At 54.7% G+C, this 24517-nt stretch overlaps 1 protein-coding gene across 6 annotated transcripts; it reads right to left on the bottom strand.

The window, feature by feature from the left end:
- Nucleotides 1-389: 389 nt before the first annotated feature.
- BAHD1 (bromo adjacent homology domain containing 1) lies at nt 390-24370 on the bottom strand. 6 transcript variants are annotated; one of them, XM_045533836.1, is made up of 8 exons: nt 24056-24188; nt 7857-9296; nt 5717-6099; nt 4603-4762; nt 4063-4139; nt 3210-3310; nt 2932-3031; nt 2593-2708 (listed from the first exon to the last, which is right to left on the bottom strand). In XM_045533836.1, exons 2-8 carry the CDS (start codon nt 9280-9282, stop codon nt 2679-2681), a joined length of 2277 nt encoding a protein of 758 aa, XP_045389792.1. In that variant the 5' UTR covers nt 9283-9296; nt 24056-24188; the 3' UTR covers nt 2593-2678. The 6 variants fall into 6 exon arrangements, with proteins under 6 accessions (XP_045389395.1, XP_045389644.1, XP_045389559.1 ...); XM_045533439.1 differs by lacking the exon at nt 2932-3031 and having other exon boundaries at nt 390-2708; nt 24056-24370; XM_045533688.1 differs by lacking the exon at nt 2932-3031 and having other exon boundaries at nt 390-2708; nt 3210-3301.
- Nucleotides 24371-24517: the final 147 nt, after the last annotated feature.

The raw sequence follows: 24517 nt of genomic DNA, 5'->3' as shown, positions 1-24517 counted from the left end.
TAAAAATCTATATAGAAAAAATTAGCCGGGCATGGTGGCGCATACCTGTAGTCCCAGCTACTCGGGAGGCTGAGGCAGTAGGATCGCTTTAAGCTGAGGAGTCTGAGGTTGCTGTGAGCTAGGCTGATGCCATGGCACTCATTCTAGCCTGGGCAACAAAGTGAGACTGTCTCAAAAAAAAAAAAAAAAAAAAAAAAAGAAGCCCACTCCAAGTTCCTCCTTCCCCTGTTGATTCTTCTCACTCTCCTCTCCCCCTACTTTCCTACCCTCTTTGCTCACTGGCCTCAGTGAGCACAGGTGCTGCAAGGCCTATGAGGGACCCAGGAAATAAGAATAGTGAGTCCTTCCACACCCACACACCAAAAGATGACAGGACACACAGGAAATGATCCTTTTCTAAATCAATACAATTTCTCAAATTTATTTTTTTCTTAAAGAAGTACTTCTATCTCTGTCAAAAGGGAGGCAAGGAAAGGTCCTCCCTCCCTTGTAAACACTGAAATACAGATCTGGGAAACCAAGATCGACACACACAAAAAGTGCATTTTACAAAATATCAACTAAAATATATTTTACATGGATTATGCTTCCATTGAAATTCTACCAGCTGCATTTTCAGGTTCGAAAAAATATTTCCACATCTAAGAGATTTCAAAAGCATTTAAATTCTGGGCGGCAGCCCCTACCTCCTGGGAGGAGGGGCCTTGATCTCCTTTCCTGCTGGGTGAGGCTGGGCTCCTTGGCAGCAAGGGCCCAGCACCCTGGGAATGAGCAGGCTCTCCAAGGCTGGCTCTCCAGAGCCCCTGCTGCCACTCTGCCAACCTCTCTTAATGACCGCCCTGTCCTCCCACACAGACACCTTCCCCAAACAGCTTATTCAATACAAGAAGACCCAAGTCCCTTCCCTTCAGGTTTGGGACCGGGCTTCCCAAGCACAAATTCACCTCTGAAGCCTCCAGGCTGCACCCAAGCCTACTGACCAATCAGGAGCAAGTCATCTTCCAAGGGACAGGACAGGGCATGTGGGTTGCGGGGGTGGGGGTGGGGTCAGGATTCAAGTCCACCTCCCTCTGCAGCCCCTGCCTGACTGTCCTCCTCCAGTGCCACCTCCTCAGCCTGCTGGGTCTGTGTCTGCCCCTCCTCCCTAAGGGAGGACCCACTGCTGCCCTTTTTGGCTCCTGCCCCTAGGGGTAGGCCCTTGTGGAAGTGCCCAGCTAGCAGGTTCCCAGCGCCAGGCTCAAGCCACAATGCACTCCACTCCCTCTCCCCACCATGCTCCTCTTTGGTACAAATAGGAAATAACCAGGCTGCTCCAGCCCCCTCACAAAGAGTCCCAAGTCCAGGGCCTAGTCCAGGCAAGGACAACGGGGGCAGAGCCTCTTAATCTACTCTGGGGAGCAGCATGAGGTGAGAACAGGGCCTCTGGGCAACAGAACAAACTGAAAATGCAGGTCCTTAGCTCCTAGAGTGAGTGGCTGCAGCTCAGCAGGTCTGTGGACTGATACAGTGTTGATTCTCCACTGGGATGTAAATTAGTGCAATCTACAAAAGACTAGGTAAGGGGTGGCAGGGCAAGGGGAGCCACAGCACTCCTTTGGTTTGATTTCAGGTGGGTGTGGCTTGAAGAGTCATGTGTGAAGTTCTGCAAGAGGTTTCCTGGAACCTCCAAGAGTAAGGCAAGAGGAAAAATCTTCAACAAATCAGGTAGCAATTTTCCTTGTCCCCTGCCCCCCACCCTCTCCCAGCACCCATCTGCCCTCCCAGATGTGACAAACCCCACGTTGATCAGTTTACTTTCTGGGAAGCCAGGCCTGCTGGGTGGCCCTCTCCGGGAGGTGGATAGGAGACTTACTCCCATGAGTGGGCCACACCTGTAACTGTCAGGGCCGGGTCAACTTGTCCCAGCACCAGTGGCTACTGCAGGGGCAAAGGAGGAAAGCCAGAGAAAGGCCTCGAGTCCAGGAAGAGGAAGTCTATGCATTGGAAGCCAGACTCTGGCTCTCTGTGCCTCAAGGGAACAAGCTCAGAGCTGTGCTAGAATCTGGGACAGCCTGGTCCCAGGCTGAGGGGAAGCAGCGGGTCACAGTGGGTGAGGTAAAGCTGGCTCCCATGCCCCCTTAGAGGGCTCAGGGGAGGCTCCAGAGGGCCTGTTGGGCCTGGTTCCTGAAGGATCTTGCTCCTCCTTTTACCCCCTCCCCTCCTAGGGCCCCACGTCCCTCAGGCTTGGCCCAGCCGTGGGGAAGACTGCTTCTTTGAGTCTCCACCCAGGGGACCACAGACAGGTACCCTGGGCCAAGCTAAGGGCTCTCTGATGCTTTTCTTATACACTGGCCTCCCCTTCCCTCCCATAGGGCCCAGAACCCGTAGGGGCCCCTGACCTTCCCCCCCGCCCAAGAGAACCACAGGCCAGCAACCACAGGCTCCTGTGGCCCCTTAACCAAGTGCTGTGCTTCAAGCAGTGCCCCCTACCCCCAAGCCCCACCTGCCTGTGGGGAGCCCCAGTGTGGGTGTGAGGCGGCTACTGGGGATTCTTGAGGATGCGGCCATGGCGGAAGTCATACACATGGCGGCAAAGGAACACCAGCTCAGGGTCCGTGTCCTCGGGCACTGTGCGGTGTGGCGGGGTGGAGTAGTCTGCAGAGGGGGGCACCAGTGCTGTCTTCCGGCTGGGGAGGCCCTCACCTCGGCGCTTGGCCATGGCACAGAATCTGCAGTGACATACCATTGGTTGTCTTTACCCCAGTCACCTTTGCAGGAAGACCAATTCCTTCCCCATCCTACCCAGAGAGCTGGGATGCACCCCCCGCCCTCCAAGAGGTGGTGCTACCTCCGCCCCGTCACTGTCACTGAGGGCTATGCCCGCTCTGCCAATTGCCAGTCCATCTTCTCTGTCACTGAGGAACACCCCCGCCAAGGCCTCCCTCCAATCACCTGCCAATTCTCCCAGATTTTCTCCAAGAGCAGTACTGTCACCCCCCAATTCTGCTCCAACCATTCTACCACAGTGGGGCAACAATTTTTCTTCTTTCTTCTAAAAAAATCAGATGGTGGAGGCAGGCCATAAGGAAGAGAGTTCTGGGAGATTAAGCCCAGTGAGTGAGATCAGGCCCAGAGCAGAATGAGGTCCCCTCAGGGAATCCCAGGCAGCCCCCAAACAGCCCTGGGCAACTGAGGTGAAAGGCCAGCCAGAGGGTGCAGGGCACACGCACCTGCAGTACTCAGCAAAGGTCAGCACATAGCACTTCTCCTCAATGCAGGCCACACTGTTCTGGTCCTGATGCCGCGATGCAAAGACTTCATTCTGCAAAGGCTCAAGGGGAGGCAGTGGAGTTTGGTTACCAAGGCTGGAAAGCACCTAACTCCTGGAGCAAGGCAGACATTAACCCCTCTGCTGGGACTGCTGACCTGAGATAACTCCAGCTAGTGACTCCAGAAAGCCAGGGAGCTTCCCTGGAAATTCAGCCTAAGTATAGACACCTCACCTACCGTTCCCAGGCATTCCCCCTAAATATCTCCTAGGTCCTGTCCTCAGGAGCAGCCAGGTACCTGCTCAGCCCCTGACGGTCACTGACCTGAGCCCCTACCCCTGCCCAGGGGAGGAGAGGGGAATTGGTCCCTATCTTCCCAGTTAGATGAAAAGTCTCTGCAAGGGGAAACGAAATAAAAGGTGAGCCCGGACCAAACCAGACGGCAGCTACCTCTCTCAGCACATGGCTTAGTGTTGAGCCTAGGGTGTGAGAAGTCTTTTCTCCCCCTCTCATCATGCAGACACCCCCCAAAAGCTGCCACATGTGCAGCTCAACCTCACCTCTCCTACTTCTCCCATTTTGGTACCCCCTGCCCTCAAGGGCTCCCTTTTTGTTCCCCTTTTAAGACAAAGCTTATTATTCCCTTTGAAACATAAACTGGGGCAATGTCAGAAAAAAAGGCTAAACCCCAGGCCTTTCCCTAAGTTCTCTGGAGTCCAAGGTGGCAAACCCAGGGACTTGACTGCCCATGGCTGCCCTCCCCATACCACCACCTCTCCCTCTGCCACCCCGCCCTTTCTTCAAGGCAGCTCACCTCGTGCATGCTGGGACTGCGACCTCCCTGGAGGTGCTCAGGTCTGTAATACCATAGGAGGCTCATCATCAGCTCTCCTGAGGGGACAACAGAAGTGGTCATGGTTTGAGCTGGCAATCCAAATTACTCAGACAGGCAGACAGGCTGGACGCCTGCCCTGGAGGCTCATCCAACCTGAATGCCTGGGCCAATCCTGCAGGCCCCATCCACCCACGTCCCCTGCCCTAGGCCAAGCATTCGGTGGCCTGGAATGCTGTTAGGCATGGAGGGAGAAGGGGGAGAAGGCACTGACAGGTGAGGTGGGAGGACAGGTGCCCAGGCCCTGCTAGCTGGAAAAGTTAATGAGCTGATTCAACCCAAGCCACAAGCTTGTCCGCAGCCCTCGGCAGCAGAAAGACCCCAGCTGAGTGGAAGCATGCTCTGTGCCAGGAACGTGGGGAAACTCGTGCCAGGTCAAACTCCAGGCAGGGACTTTTCTGGGGCCTATAGTCCTGCCGAAGGCAGCTGCCCTGTGGGTCCCCAAGTCAGAAGGAGGGGTACCTGACTCAGGGTTCTCCCAGAGGGCAGAGATCTTGGCCACATAAGGTGTGGATGTCTTTCTCGGGCCTGACTTGAGGAGGACAGTGTCCCGGACTCGGATTGTCTCTCCATGCCGCTCTACCGCCTGGTAGCTCTTTCGGATGGCTGGTTCCGGCTCATCCTAGGCAAGAAACCAATGATACAAACAGGCTCGCAGAGCCATACTCAAGAGTGAGGATGGAGGGAGGGAGGGAACGACATCATTTCTATGACCTCCTCAGGGCAGTCAAACCACTAAGCATGTCTGCATGCTGGACTCTTCTCCCTGAGCCTGGCTTTCAGGGACAGGATGGGGCGGGGAATTCCCATGGGAGAAAGGATGGGAGATGAGAACAGCGGTGGGAAAGTGGCCTGAAACTTCTGAGGCTGAGCTCTGACCATCACACCCCACAGCTGACCCTCCCACTCCAAGCCCCCAGCACTGGGTAAGTGCTCAAGGTTCCTAATGGGACAGTCTGGGTCTGAACCCTTAAACCACCATCATAAGTGGCATAGCCTTGGGCAAGTTATTTAATCTACGGCTAAACCTCGCTTCCTCATCTGTAAAATGGGGATAATTATAGGAACACGACATACCACAGAGGCTAGGGCAGGGTGAAGATTAAAGGGGATGATGCATGCAAAGTGCTTAGCTCAGTTCTGGCATCTAAGAGGTGCTCGATCAGTTTTAGCTGACACTCTTTTCATCGTCCCAGACAGTCTCCGTATCACTCATTTTCTCTGTGCATCCCAACTTCCCCCATACAAACTTATCCAAAAACCTTCCTGAAAGTCCTTCACTTCATGATCCAGGATGGAAGGACAGTGAGCAGGCAAGAAATGGGAAGACACTCAGATGGCAGCCACCAGCTGTGACTGTGTGTCCCCTGCTCTCCCCAGGCATCTGGTAGGATCAGTAGGGGCTGGGGAGCAGCCTGGGCCAACATGACTGGCTCCTGGGGCACAAGTGAACTGGAGCCTTGTCACCTCTCAGAGTAGCTAGAGAGCCAGGGGCTCCTGAGACCCACCCTCACTGCAGGTCCCGTGTCTCCACTGCCACCCTCTCTCTCCCTAACAGCTAAGAGCTGGCACTCACCAAGACATACACGGCCTTCTCACAGGCAGCCCCAACAGGCACCCAGCCATTAGTGCGGCGACGGCGGCGGCGGCGAGGGCGTGGGCGCTGGACACGTGGCTGCTTGGGGTGGCTGGGCCTGCGGGCAGCCTTGCTCCTTGCAGTGTGCCTGCAGCCGGAGCCCGTGCGCAGGCCTGACTTGGACCCGCTGGGAGGCTTAGCGCTCTGAGGGCATGCGCGGGCTACTGTTTGAGGCTCTGAGGTGGGTGTCTGAAGATGGGGGACAGGCTCTGCTGCAGGTGGCACGCTGGGTACAGGGCATCCCAAGAGGGGGTGGGCGGGTGAGGCAGGGTGTCCAGCTTCTGGGAGAGGAAATTCCAGCTGGCCTAGGGACCTGCAGCCTTCTAGGAAAGGAGAGTGTGGGTCAGGACAGTACAAGCAGTAACCTTCTCAACCACCTGCTTTCAGAGCCTGCTCCTGTCTTAATTCTAAGTGTGCACTCCAAGGCCACTGAGGTGGCAGGTGGGATCAGAGGCTTCGTGGTAGTTTGTCAGAGTGATTATCCAAGGAGTGGGGCAGCTCCTAATCTTGGAGATTGGCCAGCAGACATTTCTACCTCCCCTTCTAGCCTTCAAGAACGAGAGGTAGTGGAAACATCTTTAGCTCTGATGCAAACTTCTCTAAGGCTTTCACAGTGCTTAGGAGTAGGGTTTCTGGAGTCAGACAGCCTGGGACCTGCCACTTACTAGCTGTGTGACCTCAGGCAAGTCACTTTGCCCTTCAGTGCAATATAAATAGTAGTTACAAATACCACACATGTTCAAAACTGGCTGATTTTCTTATGAACATAACTCATTTCATCCTTACAACAACTCTATGAGGTAGGTACCACTACCGCCATTTTACAGTTAAGGAAGCTGAGACAGAGCAGTTACTGACTTGTCCCGCAGTCGTGTGGCTGAGGAAGCGGGGAAGAACATTTCACTCCAGGCTGTCTGGCTCTAGAGTCTGTGCACAATTACATGTCAAGCAGCCTCCCATATGTAAAGCACTTAGAACAGTCTCTGGCACATGGTGTTTACTGGTGTCCTTATTATCAGGGCAAAGAGGATAGGGTCTGGACATGAGGAGTGGTATAAAGGAGAAAGAAAAGCCCAAGAAAAAGCCGTTTCTCATTTTCTTAGAGCTCTAACTCACGCTGGAACCTGAAACAACCAGTCTGTCCAGAGCCAACTGGTCTATGAAGTTGTTTTATAGACCCCTATAAGACAGGTGGGGGAGTGGAGAGCTCTGGGGAGGCCCAGCCCTCACCTCCCCAGCAACAGGGCAGAATTGCTGGCCAGGGTCACTCTGGTCATCTCATTTCCACCCAGGAGCTGGGGAGGTGTCCTGGAGAGGCAGTTGAAAATATCTCTACCAGTCTAAGGGAAGAGAAACGACTCTGGGGCTGTCCTATTAGCTGGAGCAAGAGCTTCTTAAGTGTCTGAGTCTTGCTAGGAAGGCAGACACCAAGGCTGTGGGCCCTGACACCATCCCATCCATGCCAGGGAACTCGGCCTGTCTGTTTTCAGGGTATGCCCACACCTAGCAAGGTGATGCTAAGTCTGGGTACCTCTTCTCTTTCAAGGCGTGTAGAGCCAGGGCAAAGCTACCCTACTGCTTGCCTCCTGAGCCTGGTACCTATCACCCTTCCCATGAATGCTGAACTCTGCCTGCATGGAGATGGTAATGGGCTTCTGGAAAGTGAGGAATTCTAGCTTTCCTCGAGGAGGGCAGAAGGATTATGAGAACAACTTGGTAAAAGCCCTAATTTCAATACCTAACTTGCTACTAAGAGTCTAAGAATGAATGGGTATCTGGATGAGGAGGGAGGGGAGGCCCTCCTGTACCCTCCACCGCCACAATGCTATCTACATGCCAGGCCAAGAAATCTCCCTAACAGCCTGGGCAAAGCCCTGTTAAGAACAAAATATGGAGCCCCCTTCCTGGGAATGCTCCTGGGCTTGGGGCAGATTAGGGGAGTTCTACCTTCTCAAAGCCCCCTACCTCCCAGGTAGCAGCTAGACCCTCAGAGGGGCTCCTGCCCAGAACCACCACCCACCCTCCCAGCATGCCACATCTCAGACACTTCTCAGGATATCCCACCCCCAGGAAGGCTTACCTGCTGCAAAAGGCATTTTGTAGGGGCAGCCACCACAGGTAGTTCCAACATGGGTGAGGGACAGGGGCAACACTCCACAGATGCTGTAGCCATTCACTCCAGTGTCCTCGCTAGAGCAGTAGCGAGAGGAGCCCCAGGGAGGGTGCTGAAAAGGGGTGCCTGAGGGCACTGAGCTCGGGGCCAGGAGGAGCCCCTCGTTAGGTGCAGCTATTGGGGACAGCTTGCCCTCCGGGAGCACGGGGCAGGGGGAGTAGCCCCCACACTGCAGCCCATCTTGGCCGCAGTACAGGTAAAAGTTGCCTGCAGGGAGTTCAGGCCTAACACACAGCCCACTGTAGTCGGCAGGGTTGCCAGGCATCGGCAGGGGGGACAGCTGAGGTGTGGGGAAAGAAGGCTGATGCAGTTCCTGCTTGGGGGCAGGTGACTCCTCGCCTGGGCGCCCAGGCTCTGGCTTCAGGGCCGCTTGCCCACCCATCAGTAGGGGCAGGTGGGGGCGCAGCCGCAAGGGGCTCTCCAGGGCCTTGCTCAGGGGTTGGTAAGGTGGCTGGCTGGATGACCCACGAGGTGTGGCAGATGGCAATGGCTCATCAGGGTGCCCTTGCCAGTCAGGTGGCCCTGCAGCCTCCCCAGAGCCAGTCCCCTGCCGGGCTTTGAGATAGTTCTTGCTATTCACTTTGGCCCACTTTGGCCTCAGGGCCTTGGGTGCCAGGGGCTCAGTGGAGCGCCCATCTGCTTCTGCCTGGGCACGAGGCGGTCGCAGGGGTAGCTCCCGCTCCTGGCTCAGCTTCAGAAAGGCGGCTGCATTCAGGCTAGCCAGTCTCTTGGGAGCTGGGTGTCCATCTCGGCGGGCACCTTCATCCGGTGCTGCCTCTGGGGATAGGTCCCGACTTCCTCCTCCGAGGTCCGCCAGCCGGGGCCGCTTCTTGGAGTTAGACCAGCGCCCAGCGGCCCGGTCACGGTCCCGGCTGCGGTGGGGGTCGCCCCCTCGACTGCGGCGGGCGCCTGCCAGGCTGCTGGTGTCCTCCCGCTCCAGCAGCAGGTTGTTGACAGCCTCCGCATTGAGGGAAGCCAGGCGTCGCTTGCGGGGCTGAGCGAGGCCAGGGTCCTCGCTGGATGGGGTTGGGCTGGGGGGCTTAGGCAGGTCAGGGGGCAGCTCATCAGCCTCATCTGCACTCTGGGGACCGGCCACATTCTCTAGGCGGGTCAGCAGCACTTTGCAGGCCTTGGGCTTCTCAGGAACCAATGGGCGCTTCCGCAGTGGGTAGTTCTTGCGGCGCCCTGCAAGGTGCCCCGGGCTCTCAGGCATGCCTGGCTCCACACCCTCAGCCCCTTGCTCCATGTTGCTGTCTTCCATCTGCAGGGGCTCTCGTCGGCCAGTGGGGCCTGAACTCAGCATGGGAAGGGACTTCCTCCGAGTGTGTGTCATGGAGTACTTCCAACCTGCAGGGCAGAAGACAGGTAATGAGAGGAGCCCTCCCTGCCTGCTTTCTCCCCCACTGCAGCCCACCCAGCCCCACCTGCAGGAACTCTGGCCTATCCCTACCCCATCTCCAATATGGATTTTCCCAGGACCCCCCTTCCAGAATGTGATGGGCCAGTGGAATCGGGCTACCACCATCTGTGCAAGGACCAGTTCCTTCTCTCTCCTTTGAACCTATGGTCTCTCCAAACCAAACCCCTGGAGAGCTCTGAGACAATGCAGATGCCAAGGTCAGGGGACAGGAGCTGGTGGCAAAGCTCTATATCCTACTAGGTACTCATCATAGGACAGGGGGAGTCTCTGAAGACGCTGAGCCAGGATCAGGGAGTGGGTGGTAGGAGCCCATCTATTCCTTCAAAGCATTACCAAAGTATCACCAACCTCCTCCCCCAACATTGGGCTTCCAAGATTGGCCACAAGAGGATAAGGAGATGGATGTCGAGGAACTGAGATGAGGAACCTGCCTGCTGGGCCGTGAAAGAGGCAAAATGCAGCCTCAGGACTCCCTGCCTGGCACACAAAGCAGGACAGCCATGACCTGGGTCTTGCTGGAAAAGCCCTGTCCCTATGAAGGGTCTTGCTTTGAGGAGCTCGTAGACAGGGAGATCTCAGGCAGCCCTAGGAGCCAGGCCCACTTTGGTTCAAATGCCAGGAAGGGCAGCCCAAAGAGTGCCAGTACCTGGGGAAAAGGTGTCAGGAAGGCTGGGGTCAGCATACTCCTGGGGGTGCAGGAAACATAGGGACTGCACACTGGACCACGCAATATAGACTTAAACTCCTGTCAGCCACACAGAGTTGGGAAAATAAAGTATCAAAGAGAAAAATTAACACAGGTGACAAATGGGCTGCTCTGTTCCTTAGTTCTCTCTCCCTCTTGGTAGGCAAGATGCCAAGCAGAGGGCAGGGTAGAGGGAAGGTGGGGAGAGCCTCAGGAACCCCGGAGCTTCTGACAGAAAACACCCATGACCAAGCATCATCCCCCTAACTTTACTTTGCTTGGCAAAAGCCCCCCAACATCCACCTGGGGCAGCCTGGACCCCAGTTCTGAGTGCAAGAGGCCAGAGCTGGCCATGCACTGGAAGCTGGCAAGGCCAGGGCAACGAAGAACTGAGAGGGGTGGGGGAGGCCGAGACTACTGAGACTCAGAGACCACTGAGCTGTTTCCTACCTACTCCTCAATCCAAAGCACAGGAGCTGCCAAGTAAGGTGCCAGACAAGGCTCTGCCCCTCACCAGGCACCCCTGTGACCCCTCCCTACCCAGCAGGCCCAGGCTTTTCAGCTTAATTTCCCTACTGCTATTGTTATTCACACTCACTCCATGGAGGAACTGGAAGCAGTCCCTGCTGGGCCAGGATTTAACCCTGAAACTCCCAAGCCTGAGGGCTCCCAGGGTCCTTCCCAGCTAGCTCCTGTGGCCTTTGGGCCAGTCCCTGCGATCACTGGGCACGCTCTCTCCAGAGACATGCTGCATTAGTAGAGAAGGAGTGCTCAGAAAACCAGGCGGAGGGTAGTGTGAGCAACCCTCAGCCCTGAGACAGGGCTTGGAAAACTGGAAAGGAGAGGCAGTGTGTCAGGCTTTGCTCTGGCCACGTGTGGGGACCTGCCACTGCCCAGAGACTGGGCCCCAGGCAAGACAGAGTCACAGAAGGCAAATCCATTCATTCCTGAAGCACAGACGGAGAGCTCCTAAAAAATCCCAGGCATCTGCTAGGCTCCATAAGACTGTTCCTGCTTCTAATCAGGGTGACCACCCGTCCCTGTCTGCTCAGCATGCTTACTGCCAATGCCTCCTTTTACTCTCAGAAGCATCCCATTGCTTCTAACCCACAGGCCCTTTGCTCAAACCCAGGACTCCCCCTGTGCTGGGGGTGGAGGCGCAAGCAGAGAAGCAGCAGAGGCACATCTGTATTTCCTAGGAAAGCCCAGGCCCAGCCCTCCCCCACTCCCAAAGGGCCTGGAGATGAGGATGAGTGGACAGACCATGCAGCTGAGCAGGGGCTGAAGCCCCTCGACAGGCCCCAAGTTACCAGAGGGGCTGGGCCTACAAATGGCCGGGGGCCAAGGCTGAGATCACCTGGGCTTGTGGCCTTTGAGGACAAGGACACCAAGTACAGAGCAAGAGGGGGTGGATAGGAAAGAGAGAGTACAGGGAGGTGCTTTCAGGCCTGGCTACTAGAATCTTTCATAGCAAGGGATGACCACTCCCCCACAGCTTGCTGGGAGGCTGGCTGCACGGGCAGATGGTCCCTGGATCCTGGGACACCTGCCCCATTCAGAGTCACCCTCTCAGCACACAAAGGTCTTAAGCAGGGAGAGGTAGGAAGGAGAGTCAATGCCTTGAAGAGACACCTTCCACATTCAGGAGCCTGTCCCCAGAACCTGAGAGTTTGTTCCCTGTAGACTATTTCACTCTTCAACCTCCCATTCAGCTTTCCAGTCCCTTAGGGACACCCACTGCCTCCAGAGGGGTGGGCACAGATCCTGGGAAGCCTCTGAATCACAGGGTGCGAGTCACATTTCCAAATCAAGCTTAAAAGCCTCCTGCTAACCTCCGTTGAATCTGCCAAATCCCGTCACCCGCTAAAAACACCCAAGGCCATCAAAAGCACATTGCAAAACAACTCTTAGCTTTCCTGTGGTGCCTCAGGCGGCTGCGAAGTCACTCAACCACTTGGAATCCCGAGGAGGGGCTGGGGTCTCCACACTGCAATCCGGGGACAGCATGTGTGAGTCACGCTTTAAAGCCAGAGTGAGGAGCTGGCTGCAGCTTTTCCCTCGGGTGGGGCTGGGTGGAGGGGCTCCCAGCCTGCCAGAGCCCCTCCAACCCGCAGGGGGTGGCCCAGCTGGGTTGGTTGGGAAAAGAAGATCCCAGAAGAGCAGGATTGGCTCCCCTTCTAGCCCTGCCAATCCTCCTGCTGTCCCTCCCACTTATGTCCTAACTTACCCAGAAACTTTCCACCACTGCCAGGGGACAACATGCACTGGGTTTGCTCAGCACTACCCCTCCTCTCCAGGAAGCCCTGTCCTCCCAGACACAGGTAGTCCAGGCCTCCTTGGGAGAAGGTTCCTAAGAGGGACCCCCCCCACCCCGGGGGGACATATTACCTCTCACCTAGATTGTGTAAAGCAAGCTCTCACTAAAGAAAACCAGTCTGACTGTCCCCAGCAACACAGCTGCCTTGAAGGATAGTGGCTGGCTGACAGACCCCTAAGCCAAAGACCAGAGAACCACAGGCTGAATCCAAAATCCTCACAAGTGTACTCTGAAAACAGCAAGCAGGCCATCTCTTCCTCAGGCGCATCAGGGTCTCAAAATCGAGGGGGAGATCAGGCCCCGATGAAGTGTCATGATGGGGTCTGGGCCTCATTGCTGCCTGAGCCTGCCCAGGGCTGGGAGAAGTCATCTCCATGGAGGCAGAAAGGAGAGATGCCCTGTCTCTTGCCCTCGAGTAGCAGCAGTACCAGGCGAGCAAAGCACACCTGAGGTGCTGTGTGCCTGGCTGCAGGCTGGAGCAAGGCAGGGCCAGAGGCCCGGAGGAGCACAGGTTGCTGGCACCACTGAGGGGAAAACAGGGGCGTGGGGGGCTGCAAAGGCAGGTGGCAGCCCAGACCACTCCCACAAGCAGAGGCTGCCCTGGGGCAGGAAGAAGGCCTCAGCCCTACCACCGCTCTGCCCTCACTGACCCTGCTCTGGGCTGCACTCCGCATCACCATCCTCAGGGTTTCGGGTCGCAGGACCCTGCCCCAGTGCCCTTCCTGAATCTTCTCTTACCAACTGCACTTTAGATTTTGCTTTTCAGACATTCTGATCCATTTTTATTGGGAGGGAAGTATTCGGGGGGGGGGGGTCTCAGATAAGGAGAGACCAGTGGTCACCTGGGTGAGGGCCGGGAGGGGTGCTGCCCCAAACCACCGCTCCCTAACTGCAGCTGACGCCACACAACTGGAACTGAACTAAGCACTGTCCTCCTTTGCATTCTCTTGGAATAACCTCTCCCACCCAGGACAGGAGTAAGGCTTCTCATGAGCACTGAGTTTCCTGAATCTTTTATCAGAGGAGAAAAGTGGCAAGAGCACAAAGGCAGACTCCCTTTCATTTAAATGCAGTTGACGTTACTTTACAGAGAGACACAGAGGTGTAGCTGCGGCAATCCTTCTGGTAAAGCCAGGTAAAGACATGGCTGGTATCTTACTGAATCTCTTGAAGAGCTGGTAAAGTAGAAAGAACTCAAGCTTTGAGTCAGGGAGACCTGGATTTAAATGCCAGCTCTGCCCCTCATGAGCAACCTGTTTAACTTCCCTAAACTTCAGATTCCTCATCTAAAATGGACATAGCAAAGGAACCGTACTTAAGAGTGGTGGTGAGTGAGGTGCTGTCACTGTGCAGGAGCCTAGCAGAGTGCAGGAACCCGGCAGGCCAAGGTCCCTCCCTTCCCCCAGAAGGGACAGAGGAGCTCAGCCTTGGCCAGGCGATTCCCTGCCGCTGCAGAGACAAATCTGAAAATCCAGCCTGTGCCCGAACCCCTACTCTGCTGCTATTCCACTGAAAACACCAAAGTGTCCACCGCAAGAAAAGATGACAAAAATGACAATGCTTCTTTTCCCTTGCAGCACCAATTGAGGGGTGAATTGTGGGGGGCTCAGTTTACAACAGAGCAAGAAGGCAGGGGCAGGAAGTCTATGCCAACAGATCCTGAACAACAGCTCTGTGCTACAAGAAGCACTCAACTCTAAGGTGAACGGAGAGCTGCTCAGGTTCTAAGGCCAGAGCTAGACCCCAGGGATGGGGACAGAGGGTGTGTATTCTGCCTGTTCCCGCCATCAGACTGAGGCTTCAGTGCAGGCAGCCACACAGAGCAGAAGCCTCAGCTCTGCAGCAGGAAGCTCCAACCCTGGTACTACCCTGAAGAGAGGCAACCCCACCTTCTTGGAGCCCAGTCAGCCTCACTTGCTATGGGCACTCAATTCATCCTGCAACTAGGCTGGGAGCCTAAAACACCTGGGCAGAAAGCATGGTGCACAACCTAGGGGAACTGGCCTAACTCATCTGGACACAGGCTTGTTTTTAGACTGCCCTCAGGTCCGGTGGCCATCTAAGGAGCCAGGAGAGCCCCCCGGAGGCACTGATCTTACCTATGGCCTATCAGATCACCTGTTCCTCATACTGCACACTGGGGGTTCCTGGAAGACCAGAGAGGCAGGAGGAATTGTGCAGGAAAGGTTCACACTCAGCCCCAGCAGGCAGGGCTTGGTGCATCAGCCAGCCCAGCCCTGCAGCCAGGTCCCACCTATGGCTCCTCCCGTCCACTGGCCATCCCAGCAAGAGAATCCAGACATACAGGCCCAGGACAGCACCCCAGGGTCCAGAGCCTCTGCTTACTTCCAGTCAGACATCCCATATACTGTAACTATAAAGGAACTTAAATCCCAGTTGGGAGGGAGGGGAGTTTTAACTTAGACTATAAAGTGGCCTCCTCCATTTTATATTAAAAATGCAACTAAGCACAGGCATATAGTAACAGTAGAGTTGGTAGAATCTTCCATAGTTAGAGACTGCCAACACCCCAGACTTGAGGCAAGGCCCTTCCTACAGATAGAAGCTGAGGGTGAGAGACAAGACTACACCCTTTGGATCTAAAAGTTGCGATGAAACACACAGATCCCTGAGCAAGGACGGTGGGCAGAGAGCATGGTATTTTAAGTCATACCAGTGTTCTGCTTTAAGAAACTCTAACCTGACAAATTAGAAGGTAATCACGTGCAATACAAAACTAGTCCTTAGAGGCTTTCTTTAAAGGTACATGTCCCTACTTCAGGGATCTGCCTTCCCCTAGCTGCTTCCCGGAGCACAGCTCCCGTGTGCATGAGGCAGACGTGCATCCACAGGTGCTGGCCCGGCTAAGCCAGAGAACCTGCTGCTCATTCTCAGGCACGCAGCGCCTCTTCTGACCTTTGCCCATTCAGCCAACATTTGCTGGCCCCCTGCCATGGCCCCACACAGCAGAGGTGAGACCCATGCAGGGCTGGAAGCCACTTCATGCCACTGCTAATCCTAAGTGGGCTCTGTCAACTGCTTGAACTCTGAGCCTCGGTTTCCTTGTCTCCACAGCAAAGTTGTTGTGAGGATCAGTTTAATAAAAATGTGTGTGAAATACCTGGCAGAGTGCCTGGAATACAGTAGGTGCTCAATACAAGCTCATTTTTTTTTAAAAAAACTTGTATTTAAAGACACAGTCTCACTTTGTTGCCCAGGCTGGAGTGCAGTGGCACAATTATAGCACACTACACCCTCAAACTCCTGAGGTCAAGTGATCCTCCCACCTTGGCCTCCTTAGTAGCTGGGACTGCAGGTACACGCCACCACACCCAGCACAAGCTCATTCTTTTTCCCTTTCCCCTACATGTACCAGGTTAAGTACTGGGGAAAAAATGCAAAAGAGTAAGAAACTGGAGCACAGGCTGGTAGGAAGACAGGACAAGACAGTGTGACAGGGGTTAGGATGGATACTAGGATGCTCAGAGTTTGGCTGAGAGATCCCCTACAAGGCAGCTTCTCAGAAGGCACATCTAAGCCAAGCCTTCATTCAAATACTCACTGAGGGCCTACTTCATGCTAGGTGTACCTTGGGAATGAAAGCCCAGTAGGGAGTGGGCAGCACTCTGAGAAATTTGTTTCATAAATGTTTGGATGCCAGAAGGGGTACAGACAAAAGCTGAAGTCTTAAAAAGCAGGAGACAAAGGCAACTTTTCCCACACTCACCCCTCTCGGCTCCATGTCAGATTACTCCAGGCTGGGGGAACCAGAGTTCTGGGCTAAGGCTCCCTCAGACCCTCCCACACATATGCCACATTGCCCAGGTTGGGCCAGGACCCATTTGCTTCGAGCAGTTAATAACATGGGTGAAATAAAACAGTAATAAACAGAGGACAGGGTACCCCGAAGCTCAGCAACAGGCCCTCAGCAGAATCAGGGGGAATCTTCATGCTACTGATGCACCATTCTTCAAAAAAAACATGCCAGCAACTCACCTGCTCCAAGCACCTGCCCAAGAATGGCAAAGGATGTGTGTTGGTTCAACCACCAGGACACTCCAGGAACCAACAACTTAGATTCCTAAGATGGCTTGCTTTTCAGAAGAAAGGGACCAGCCAGGCCAAGATGGAGCTGTGCCCCCAGCCTCCCCAACAGAGCACTAACCTCCTGAATGAGCCAGCCATGAGGAACAAGACCCAAGACCAGGTCTCCCCAACACTCCACTAGCAGGAGCAGAATCACGAGGCAGACCCTACCAGAGTTGTGGACACCCCACTCAAATTTCTCTCATGTAAGTAAGTGTCTAGTGCCACTGCCAACAGGATGCAAGCTCCATGAGGAGAGGAGTGCATCTCCCACCCATAAGACTTAAGAGCTTGTTGAATAAACAAAGATGTGGCTGCCCATCTGCCCCACGCCATATAACATTTCTAGACCAATGGCACCACTTGGAGCCCAGGATAAGAGCCCTCTGACCCCCAAACTCTCCCCTCCCTCATCCCCAGGAGTCCACTGTGCCTCTTCAATCTAACCCACAGTTCAATGCAGTTACTTTAGGAAAACTCTTGTATTTATATAGCACAACCCTCCTCCATTACCATCCTCTTTCTTTTCTCTCCCAAACTACCCAGCTATCTCAGGAAAATATTCTACCTGTTATCCCCAAGCCATTAAGCAAGCGAGTGTAGTAATGGGCACGCTTGTATCAAGATAAAGCATGCCGCAGATATTAAGGTGCAATTGGCAGCAACGAACCCGAGTTAGCAATATCAGCCCCAAACCCCCTAAGGGTGTAGGGTAGAGAATTTCCGATTTGACGAAGAGGCTTCTATTAGAACAGAATGGCCAATGTTTGTCACACACTCACCATGCATCCAGCAGCCCCCTAAGCATACCACATTCACTACCTTTTTTATCCTCACAACAGCCCCAGAAGGTAGTTTTTACCATCTCATCCTAAGGAGGAGAAACAGGTACACAGAGTTAAAAGTTGCCACAATCCTGCTGGGAGTGAGGGCAGAGGCAGGCATCCAGCATCCATCCCAAAGCCCACCCTTCCCGCACTGCAACATGCTGCCTCTATCTAGGGCCTCACAGGACAGCAGCTGGGTCACAGATGAACTAACATGTGAGGTAACTTACACATTTGCCTGAGCCCATGAGTTTGAGGGTGCAGTGAGCTACAATGGCAGTACTGCATGCCAGCCTGATAACCTGCACATTCAATTTTATTTTTCTGTGTTGTCTGAATTATTGGCATTACAACACATTTTAGTCTTTCCTGATTTTTCACCACAAAGGAATTGAAGATGCACTCCAATTAAATGGCATCTGTGGGCTGGCCAGGGAACATAATTTTAAAAATTGTTTCTGCACTTTTGAAACAAACACATTTTATATCCTAGAAAAGGGTGGTGGCTTTAAAGATACGTTGTCCTGACCTCACAGTAAATTCAGAAAAGGGTAAACTCCCCCCACATATCTGTCCACATCTCTTGCCTCAGGTGAAATCCCCTTCCTCCAGCCCAGACTACAATGAAGACTGAAAATCGGTCATCACACTCTAACAGTCACCTTAATATCCACAGACATATTAACTGCCCTTTGGCTACCGCTCTTTGGGCCAAATAAATCCGAATCCTTTCAATTTTCTCTGAAGAGCATCTTACAGTCAATCACTTTTAGAATTCTTTTCTACATTCTGTCCAAACTGTATAATCCCCTCCAGGAACAAAGTAGGAGACACCTTCACCCTAAGGAGGACCCTGCTGGTTCTGACTATGATGGAAACGTGGATGCCATCCTTTCTTCTGGCATACTTGTCAGGATCTCCCGGCATCAGGTGGCACCCTAATAACACCTTTCCCATGATTTCTACAGAGGTCTTCTAAAAACCAGTAAATTCACTTCTAAACTACCTGGTCACATAAGAATGTAATTAACAAACTGAATTATCCCCAAACATTTCGTACAGGTAGGAGAAGGGTGGTAAGTGTGGGCTACCCCTCTCCTCTACAGGCAAGAAACTGAAAAAGCTGTATCGATGGAGGCTAGGAATCCCAAAAGGGCATTGCAGACAGAATGAAAGTAGGAGCAGTCAGCACCACTCCTGGTGAGATGGATGGGGTCATGAGAAAGGCAGAAAGACAGGTCCCATCTCCTTACCCAAGGAGAGGGGGTCAAAGCACCTCTCTTCTCCAAACCCCAGTGGAAAAGGAACTGATGCAAGAAAAATATTGAGATCCAAGTTCCTGCCTGGCATTGATACTGTTAACTAAGAATTCATTGTCGTTTTTCTATTTAGGTAACTTGGTCAGGGTGCTCGGAAATAAGTTCCCAATTCAAATCAGCGAGACTGAGAGACAAACCCATTTTTCCCCTGGTGGACTGGGCGTGCAGAAGATCTCAAACACAATGCTATTTTTCTTTTTTTGTAAGCCAGACACTGAGTCAGGTGAACAACGATCCTTGCAGGTGTTTCCCACTGGGAAAAATAGAATCTGATGATTCCCCTGTCCTCCCCACCCCCGACCCTGGACACAACACAAAGTCCTAGGCATGACTGAGCCCTGGGATCTGCACCCTAAACCCACCGTACTCTGGTCCCCAGCTTTTAGAACAAGTCATCTAGGGTAGGACTCCAACATCCTCATTGGCTGGGCTGGTGACTCAGTGGAATGGAGGGCGCTTGTCAGGCTGCCTGTAGCCTTGCTGCTGCTACTCTTCCTCCTCCTCCCCTTTAGCCATTTTACTGCTCATTAGTGGCAGTACCAGGAGGTGGGCAGGGGAAACATAAAGAAGCTGAAATTCAAACCAGTCCATTTTACACCAGTTAGGTGCCGCCCATAAAACCAGGCAGGATTTCATCATCCAGGACCTCCCTGTCCCGTCCTGGGGAGGTCCAGGCAGCCTGAGGGGTCGGGAGCTGCAGAATCTTGGGACTGCAGGCTTCAGGTGCCTGTGCTTCTAATCACCAGGAGCTGTCGACTACACAGTCCTTCCCATCTTTGCAGGGCTAACAGGCACTTCCAAGCCATGAGCTGGCCATCAAGTCAAGGCTGGGGAAACCTGTAGAGCGGGGGCACTGGGGCTGCCCTAAGCACTGAAGCACACTCTCCTTGTCCCTCCCAAGTCCCAGCACAATGGCAAGTTCACAAAGGAAGTGAGCCTTGCCAGACTGTGCTAGCAAATTCCCATAAATACTTGGGCTGGGGTAGTACTGCTTATGTAAAATGCTTCCCCATTGAGAGATGCTGCTTTATTTACATTCTTCACAACCCATTCATAAAAAGAAGGCCCTTTAATGTTGGGGCTGTTCGTATAATGCTCCATAAACTCGGCAGCTTCGGCTGGCAGCCTTAGTTCAACAGAGACTACTTCTCAACCCCAGAGACCTTTTTTCCTTAAGTTTTTTTTTTTTTCCTCCTTAATGACTCACCTTGCGACAGGGCGCTGAGGCCAGATGTTGCTGGAGCAAGGCCAAGAGGAATAAGAACAGATAAAATGAAAACACACAAGTCCTCCTGGATGCTGGGACAGAGAAGTGGGGAGGAATGAAAATAATTTTGAAAATCCCCACAAAACTCCATTTTGAAGTATGTATGCTAGGAGGCTGAATTCCTTCCAGGTTTGCTGAAACTTCCTTTATTGATGTCAAACGCTCCCCATCTTATACTTCCAAACACCAGAGAAGGTGTAGACAGGATTTTTTTTAACCCAAAAGGAAAAGATGGAGCAGCCCTCTTTCTGGTTTTTAATGTGCACTGAGGATGAATAAATAAACAGGAATTTTCTCTGTTTCCTTAATAGAAGTGTTCGAGGGGCTGCTGGCTCCATGAGGGGCACAATTTGCTTGAGGTGAAGAAACTCAGGCAATCCCCAGAAAAAGAAAGGACCGTGTTCTAGAACACACAGCAAAAACAGCTTAAACAGCTGAGAAGAGAGCCCAGGAGATGCATTCTGAGGTAGCTTTTCTCCTGCTACAGTAGAAGGAGAAGAGAAGTAGTAGGGATTTTTTTTTAATTGACGGGGGAGCGGTCTGCATTGCCATGGCAACTGTGAGGGGTGGCCTTCCCGCTTGGAAGGGAAATGCTGGTCCATTAATCATCAAACTGGGGCACAAAAGGGAGGTTTGGGGGAAAGGGGATAGATGCAGAATATATTTTTTCACTGTCTACCTAAACCGGTCACCAGTCCTCTTTCCATTTCCCCCATGGTCCAGGGTTCATAGTGAACAAAAACCCAAGTCTGAGAGAGCTGGGATTGGAGCTTTCCTTTCTGATGGGTCCAGTGTGGGGCTGACTGTGCCTCTCACATCAGTGATGCCCCCATAAATACCTCTTCCAAAACCACCCCTAAAAGTCCCATCCATGGGCCAGACCCAGGAGTATTTTTCTTTTCTGTTCTCAGAATTGTGTTTTCTCCCTCATTTACACTCGGATTGAGAAGAGATAAAACATATGGATTCATTTAGCACGGACAACAAGGAAAACTGCATAAGAGCAGCAAAGCTGGGTAAAGAGAACGGTCTGGGGAGGTAGGAGGAAAACACGATTACAGCCCTTTTCCAGTTCATGTCTATATGGTATCATGTGAGCAGTCCACAGGACAGATTCTTCACCAGCATAAATAACAGAAATAGCAGCTCAATTTCCCATGCTAGAGCACCCCAAACATGCCCTGTCTTTTTTATACCTGTGACAGAAAAGGTTGGAAACCCCCGAGGACTTCATACTGAGCTTTTCTGGAGACGCTAAAGGGAAGGTTTCCTCTCTGTTCCCACCCAACTCAGCAGCTAACAACATTTATTCATTCAACAATAACAACGTGCACAGCTCTATCCGAGGAACATTGGAATATTCTCTCACTCACACACACACACACACAAAGGTTTAACACTCATACTGTCCCTGTCCTTAAGAAACTTCCAACATACAAAACCACTCAAGAAGATGCCATGTTAGAAAATCCAGAGGCAGACGAATACGCTGGCCTGGAGTGGCCTGAGCAACAGCGAAACTAAGGACAAGTGGGACTCAAGTGGGAGAAGAGGAAGGGAGGGAGTGGCAGGAGCAATAATGCAGGGAGATAAATGTGCATGGCATGGCCAGGGCAGAGCCTGAGGGGACACTGTCTAGGGTCAGATTGCAGGTAAAGGGGTGCCACTGCAAGTTCGTGGGGAGGGGAGTGACATGGGGAAGGGTGCTTTAGGAAGAACGTTCTGGTAGCTGTGTACCGCATTAGAAGGGCCAGAGGAAGCAGGAGGGAAATGGAGGCTGTGACAACACCACAGGCCTGACACGGGGACAGCAGGGCAATAGAAAGGAAGAAAAGGAGGTATCAAAAAGAAAGAACCTAATCACTGACCAAACACCCCAGAGCAGACCCTCCTAAACACCAGATATGACTGGCATGAGTCTCCTGCCAGGTAAGAATGCCCTTATCAAAGAGGGAAATGTTATTTTGGCAACTCCTTTTCATATTCCAGTGGCTAGACCAGGTCACCCCCTTCTGACTGTCACCAAAGAAACCGTGTAGCCCCACAGAAGGCACAAAGGCCTTGAGATTCTTCATTCTTTGTATTTTAGACATGCAATTAAACTCAGAACAAACTTTCATCTCCACTGTGAGGTAATATCTCCCTTTCCCACAAGCTTCAACTCCACCCAGGCTGGGGTCTAGACCCTTCTGGGGGGTGTTGGGGGTGGCCCTGAATAAACTCCACGCCCATTCTACCCCTCTGGCATGGCAGACAGCCAGCTTTCCGGGGATGAGGGGGTGAGTTACAGCCAATCACATCTGAGGGCAGCTCCTAACCAGCCCTCCCCAAGATGGGACTGGAACCCAGATTCTCAGCAAAAATCCACATTCTAAACAGCCTGAGTTCCCATGTCTTTGTGATTCCAACTCTTCCTTTAGGTGTGGTGTCCACATGAGGGGGCACAGGGAATTCTGAGTGAGTTTTTACAAATAGGCAAACATATCCAGCTTAGAGTTAGTGGCTGGGGTTGGAGGGACTCACAGCTTATGCCAGTGGTTCCTAAGTGTCCTCCAGCTGGCCAAGGACAGTGGTGTCCCTCCAAGACAGGTGGTCCCTCTGAGGCCTTTTCTCCTTTTTTATGGAAGGCATGGAGGTGAAGAAGGTGGGGAGGAAAGTCTCAGGTGGCACAAAGGAAAAAGCCTGGAAACCTTTTTATTTAATCATTAAATTCCTGCCTGAATTTATAAACTCAGCTTCTCATTTCCCTATGTGTGCACCTTCTTGGCTAAGGAAAAGTGCTGAAAGCAGTTGTGGAAGAATTGCTGAAGCACATTTTGGGGGTGTCTCCTAGTTCCAATCCAATTAGTGTTCTGTACTCTTAGAACTGTCGACAATGGAAGACTAGATGTTCCAGGTGGGGTGAAACCTTTGCCTGCAGGCAGACTCTGCTTACTGAAAACCCCTCATTCCTGGCAGGCTCTAAAGTGGCTCACGGGGAGAGTCGCCTTGGTGTGTCCAGAACCCTGTCACCACCAGGCAGGACGCACCGTGCGCACACCCCCACCCCTGCCCCTCGGCCCTGGCCGAGTCGACCCCACTCTTCCCACAGCCGTGAGGCGATCAGCGGCTGGAGCGGTGAACCAGTGCCGCAGCTCCTCCCGGCGGGCGCCCCGGCCCCCGCAGTCGCAGGGGCAGAGTCCGGCCCGGTCACCCGCCCCTCGGGGTGGGTGCCTCGGACCCGCTCCCCTCCCCGACGCCACCACCTGCGCCCGCTCGGGCGCCGCCTTTGTCCGCCGCCTTCACAGCCGAGCCGGCCCCTCGGGCCCGACCTGACCCGGCCCCCAGTCCTAGAGAAGCAGCGGCGGATCGGGCAAGACAGGACCAGGCCGGGCCGCGAGCACGGGGTCCCGCTGTCACTTAGAGGCGGTCTGACAACTTCGATTTCCCCCGCCCCACCTCGGACTCGGCCGCCGCCCCGCACGGTCCCCGCCGGGCCTCCCTCGGCCCACACTCGCTTTTCGAACCGGTCCCCTTCCGTCTTCGGCGCCTCCCTTCCTCCCAGCCCGATCGGGTCCGGTCTACACTGCCCCATGCCCCAGCACAGTCCCCATCTACAGCTCCCCATCCAGCGATAACCCGTCAGCTCCCAGCGCGGGAGGGCGCCCCCCACCTAGAGCGGGTGATCCCGCGGCGCCGCCCCCGGCCGCGGCCCCTAGCCTCGGGGACCGCGATGGGGGAGGGGGCGCGGCGGGGGCCTCGCCGCCCGCGCACTCGGAGGCGAGCCGGCTCCGCGGCGGCAAGGAAACGACCGGCGTCCTCCCGCCCTCCGCAGCCCGGGACGCCCGCGCCGCCGCCGCCCGGCCAAGCTGCCACCCTGCGGCCGCCACCCACCCCGCCCCCGGCCTGCAAGGCGGGCGGCCCCCGGGGGCTGTCACCTCGAGGCGCGCGGCGCTCCCCGATGGCGGGACCGTGGCGCCGGACCCAAGGGAGGGAGGCGGCGCGAGGGGGCGGGCGGCCGCACCTGCTTCGCGTCGTCCGTCCGTCCGTCCCCTCCCGGGCTGGCGGGGGGTGGCGACACGGCGCGCTCGGTGGGGCGCGCTGACGGGCGGCCGGTCCTCTCCCTCTTTGCTCGTCTGCCTACCTCGCTCGCTCCCGCCCGCCCGCTCGCCCCTTCCCCCTCCTCGACCGCAGCCCTTAGCTCACCGGAACGGGCGGCGCGGACGGCGCGGCTCTGGGCGCCCGCAGGCCCCGGCCGGGCTGGAATCCGGCGGCTGGAACCCCCCGGGGGCGCTCAATTCCCGGGCTCCACGCTGCTGCGTCAGCGCCTCCTCCTGGGGGCCGGGGCCGGGCGGGCGGAGCGGGGGCCGCGGCCGGGCGGGGCCGTCGGGGGGGCGGGCGCGCCTGGCCGGGGCGGGCGGACGGCTGGGGCCGGACGGGCGGGGCAGGCAGCCGGACGGGCGGGCGGCGGGGGCCGGGCTCCGGGATCCGCTACGCCGCTCGCGGTTCCCCCACAAACTCCCCGAGAGCGGAGCCTCCGCCGCCCTCCTTCCTGCTTCCTCGTCCCCAGCCAATCAGCAGCGCGCCCCTCGGCCAGCTCCGCCAATCAGACGCCCCGCCCTGCGCTGGCCCCGCCAGCCAATCCGGCCCTCGGCTCCCCCTCCCGGT

The sequence above is a fragment of the Lemur catta genome, chromosome 1, assembly GCF_020740605.2.
Source record: "Lemur catta isolate mLemCat1 chromosome 1, mLemCat1.pri, whole genome shotgun sequence".
Lineage (NCBI taxonomy): Eukaryota > Metazoa > Chordata > Mammalia > Primates > Lemuridae > Lemur > Lemur catta.
This window is presented reverse-complemented; position numbering and strand designations above follow the sequence as displayed.

What these genes read in the sequence shown, in the direction of transcription:
- BAHD1 (XM_045533439.1), bottom strand. Translation starts at nt 9,282, where the DNA reads ATGACACACACTCGGAGGAAGTCCCTTCCCATGCTGAGTTCAGGCCCC. An exon ending in CAAAATGCCTTTTGCAGCAG is followed by an intron (nt 6,100 to 7,856) that starts GTAAGCCTTCCT and finishes CTCCTTTCCTAG; the next exon opens with AAGGCTGCAGGTCCCTAGGC. An exon ending in GCAGTCCCAGCATGCACGAG is followed by an intron (nt 3,311 to 4,062) that starts GTGAGCTGCCTT and finishes CCTCCCCTTGAG; the next exon opens with CCTTTGCAGAATGAAGTCTT.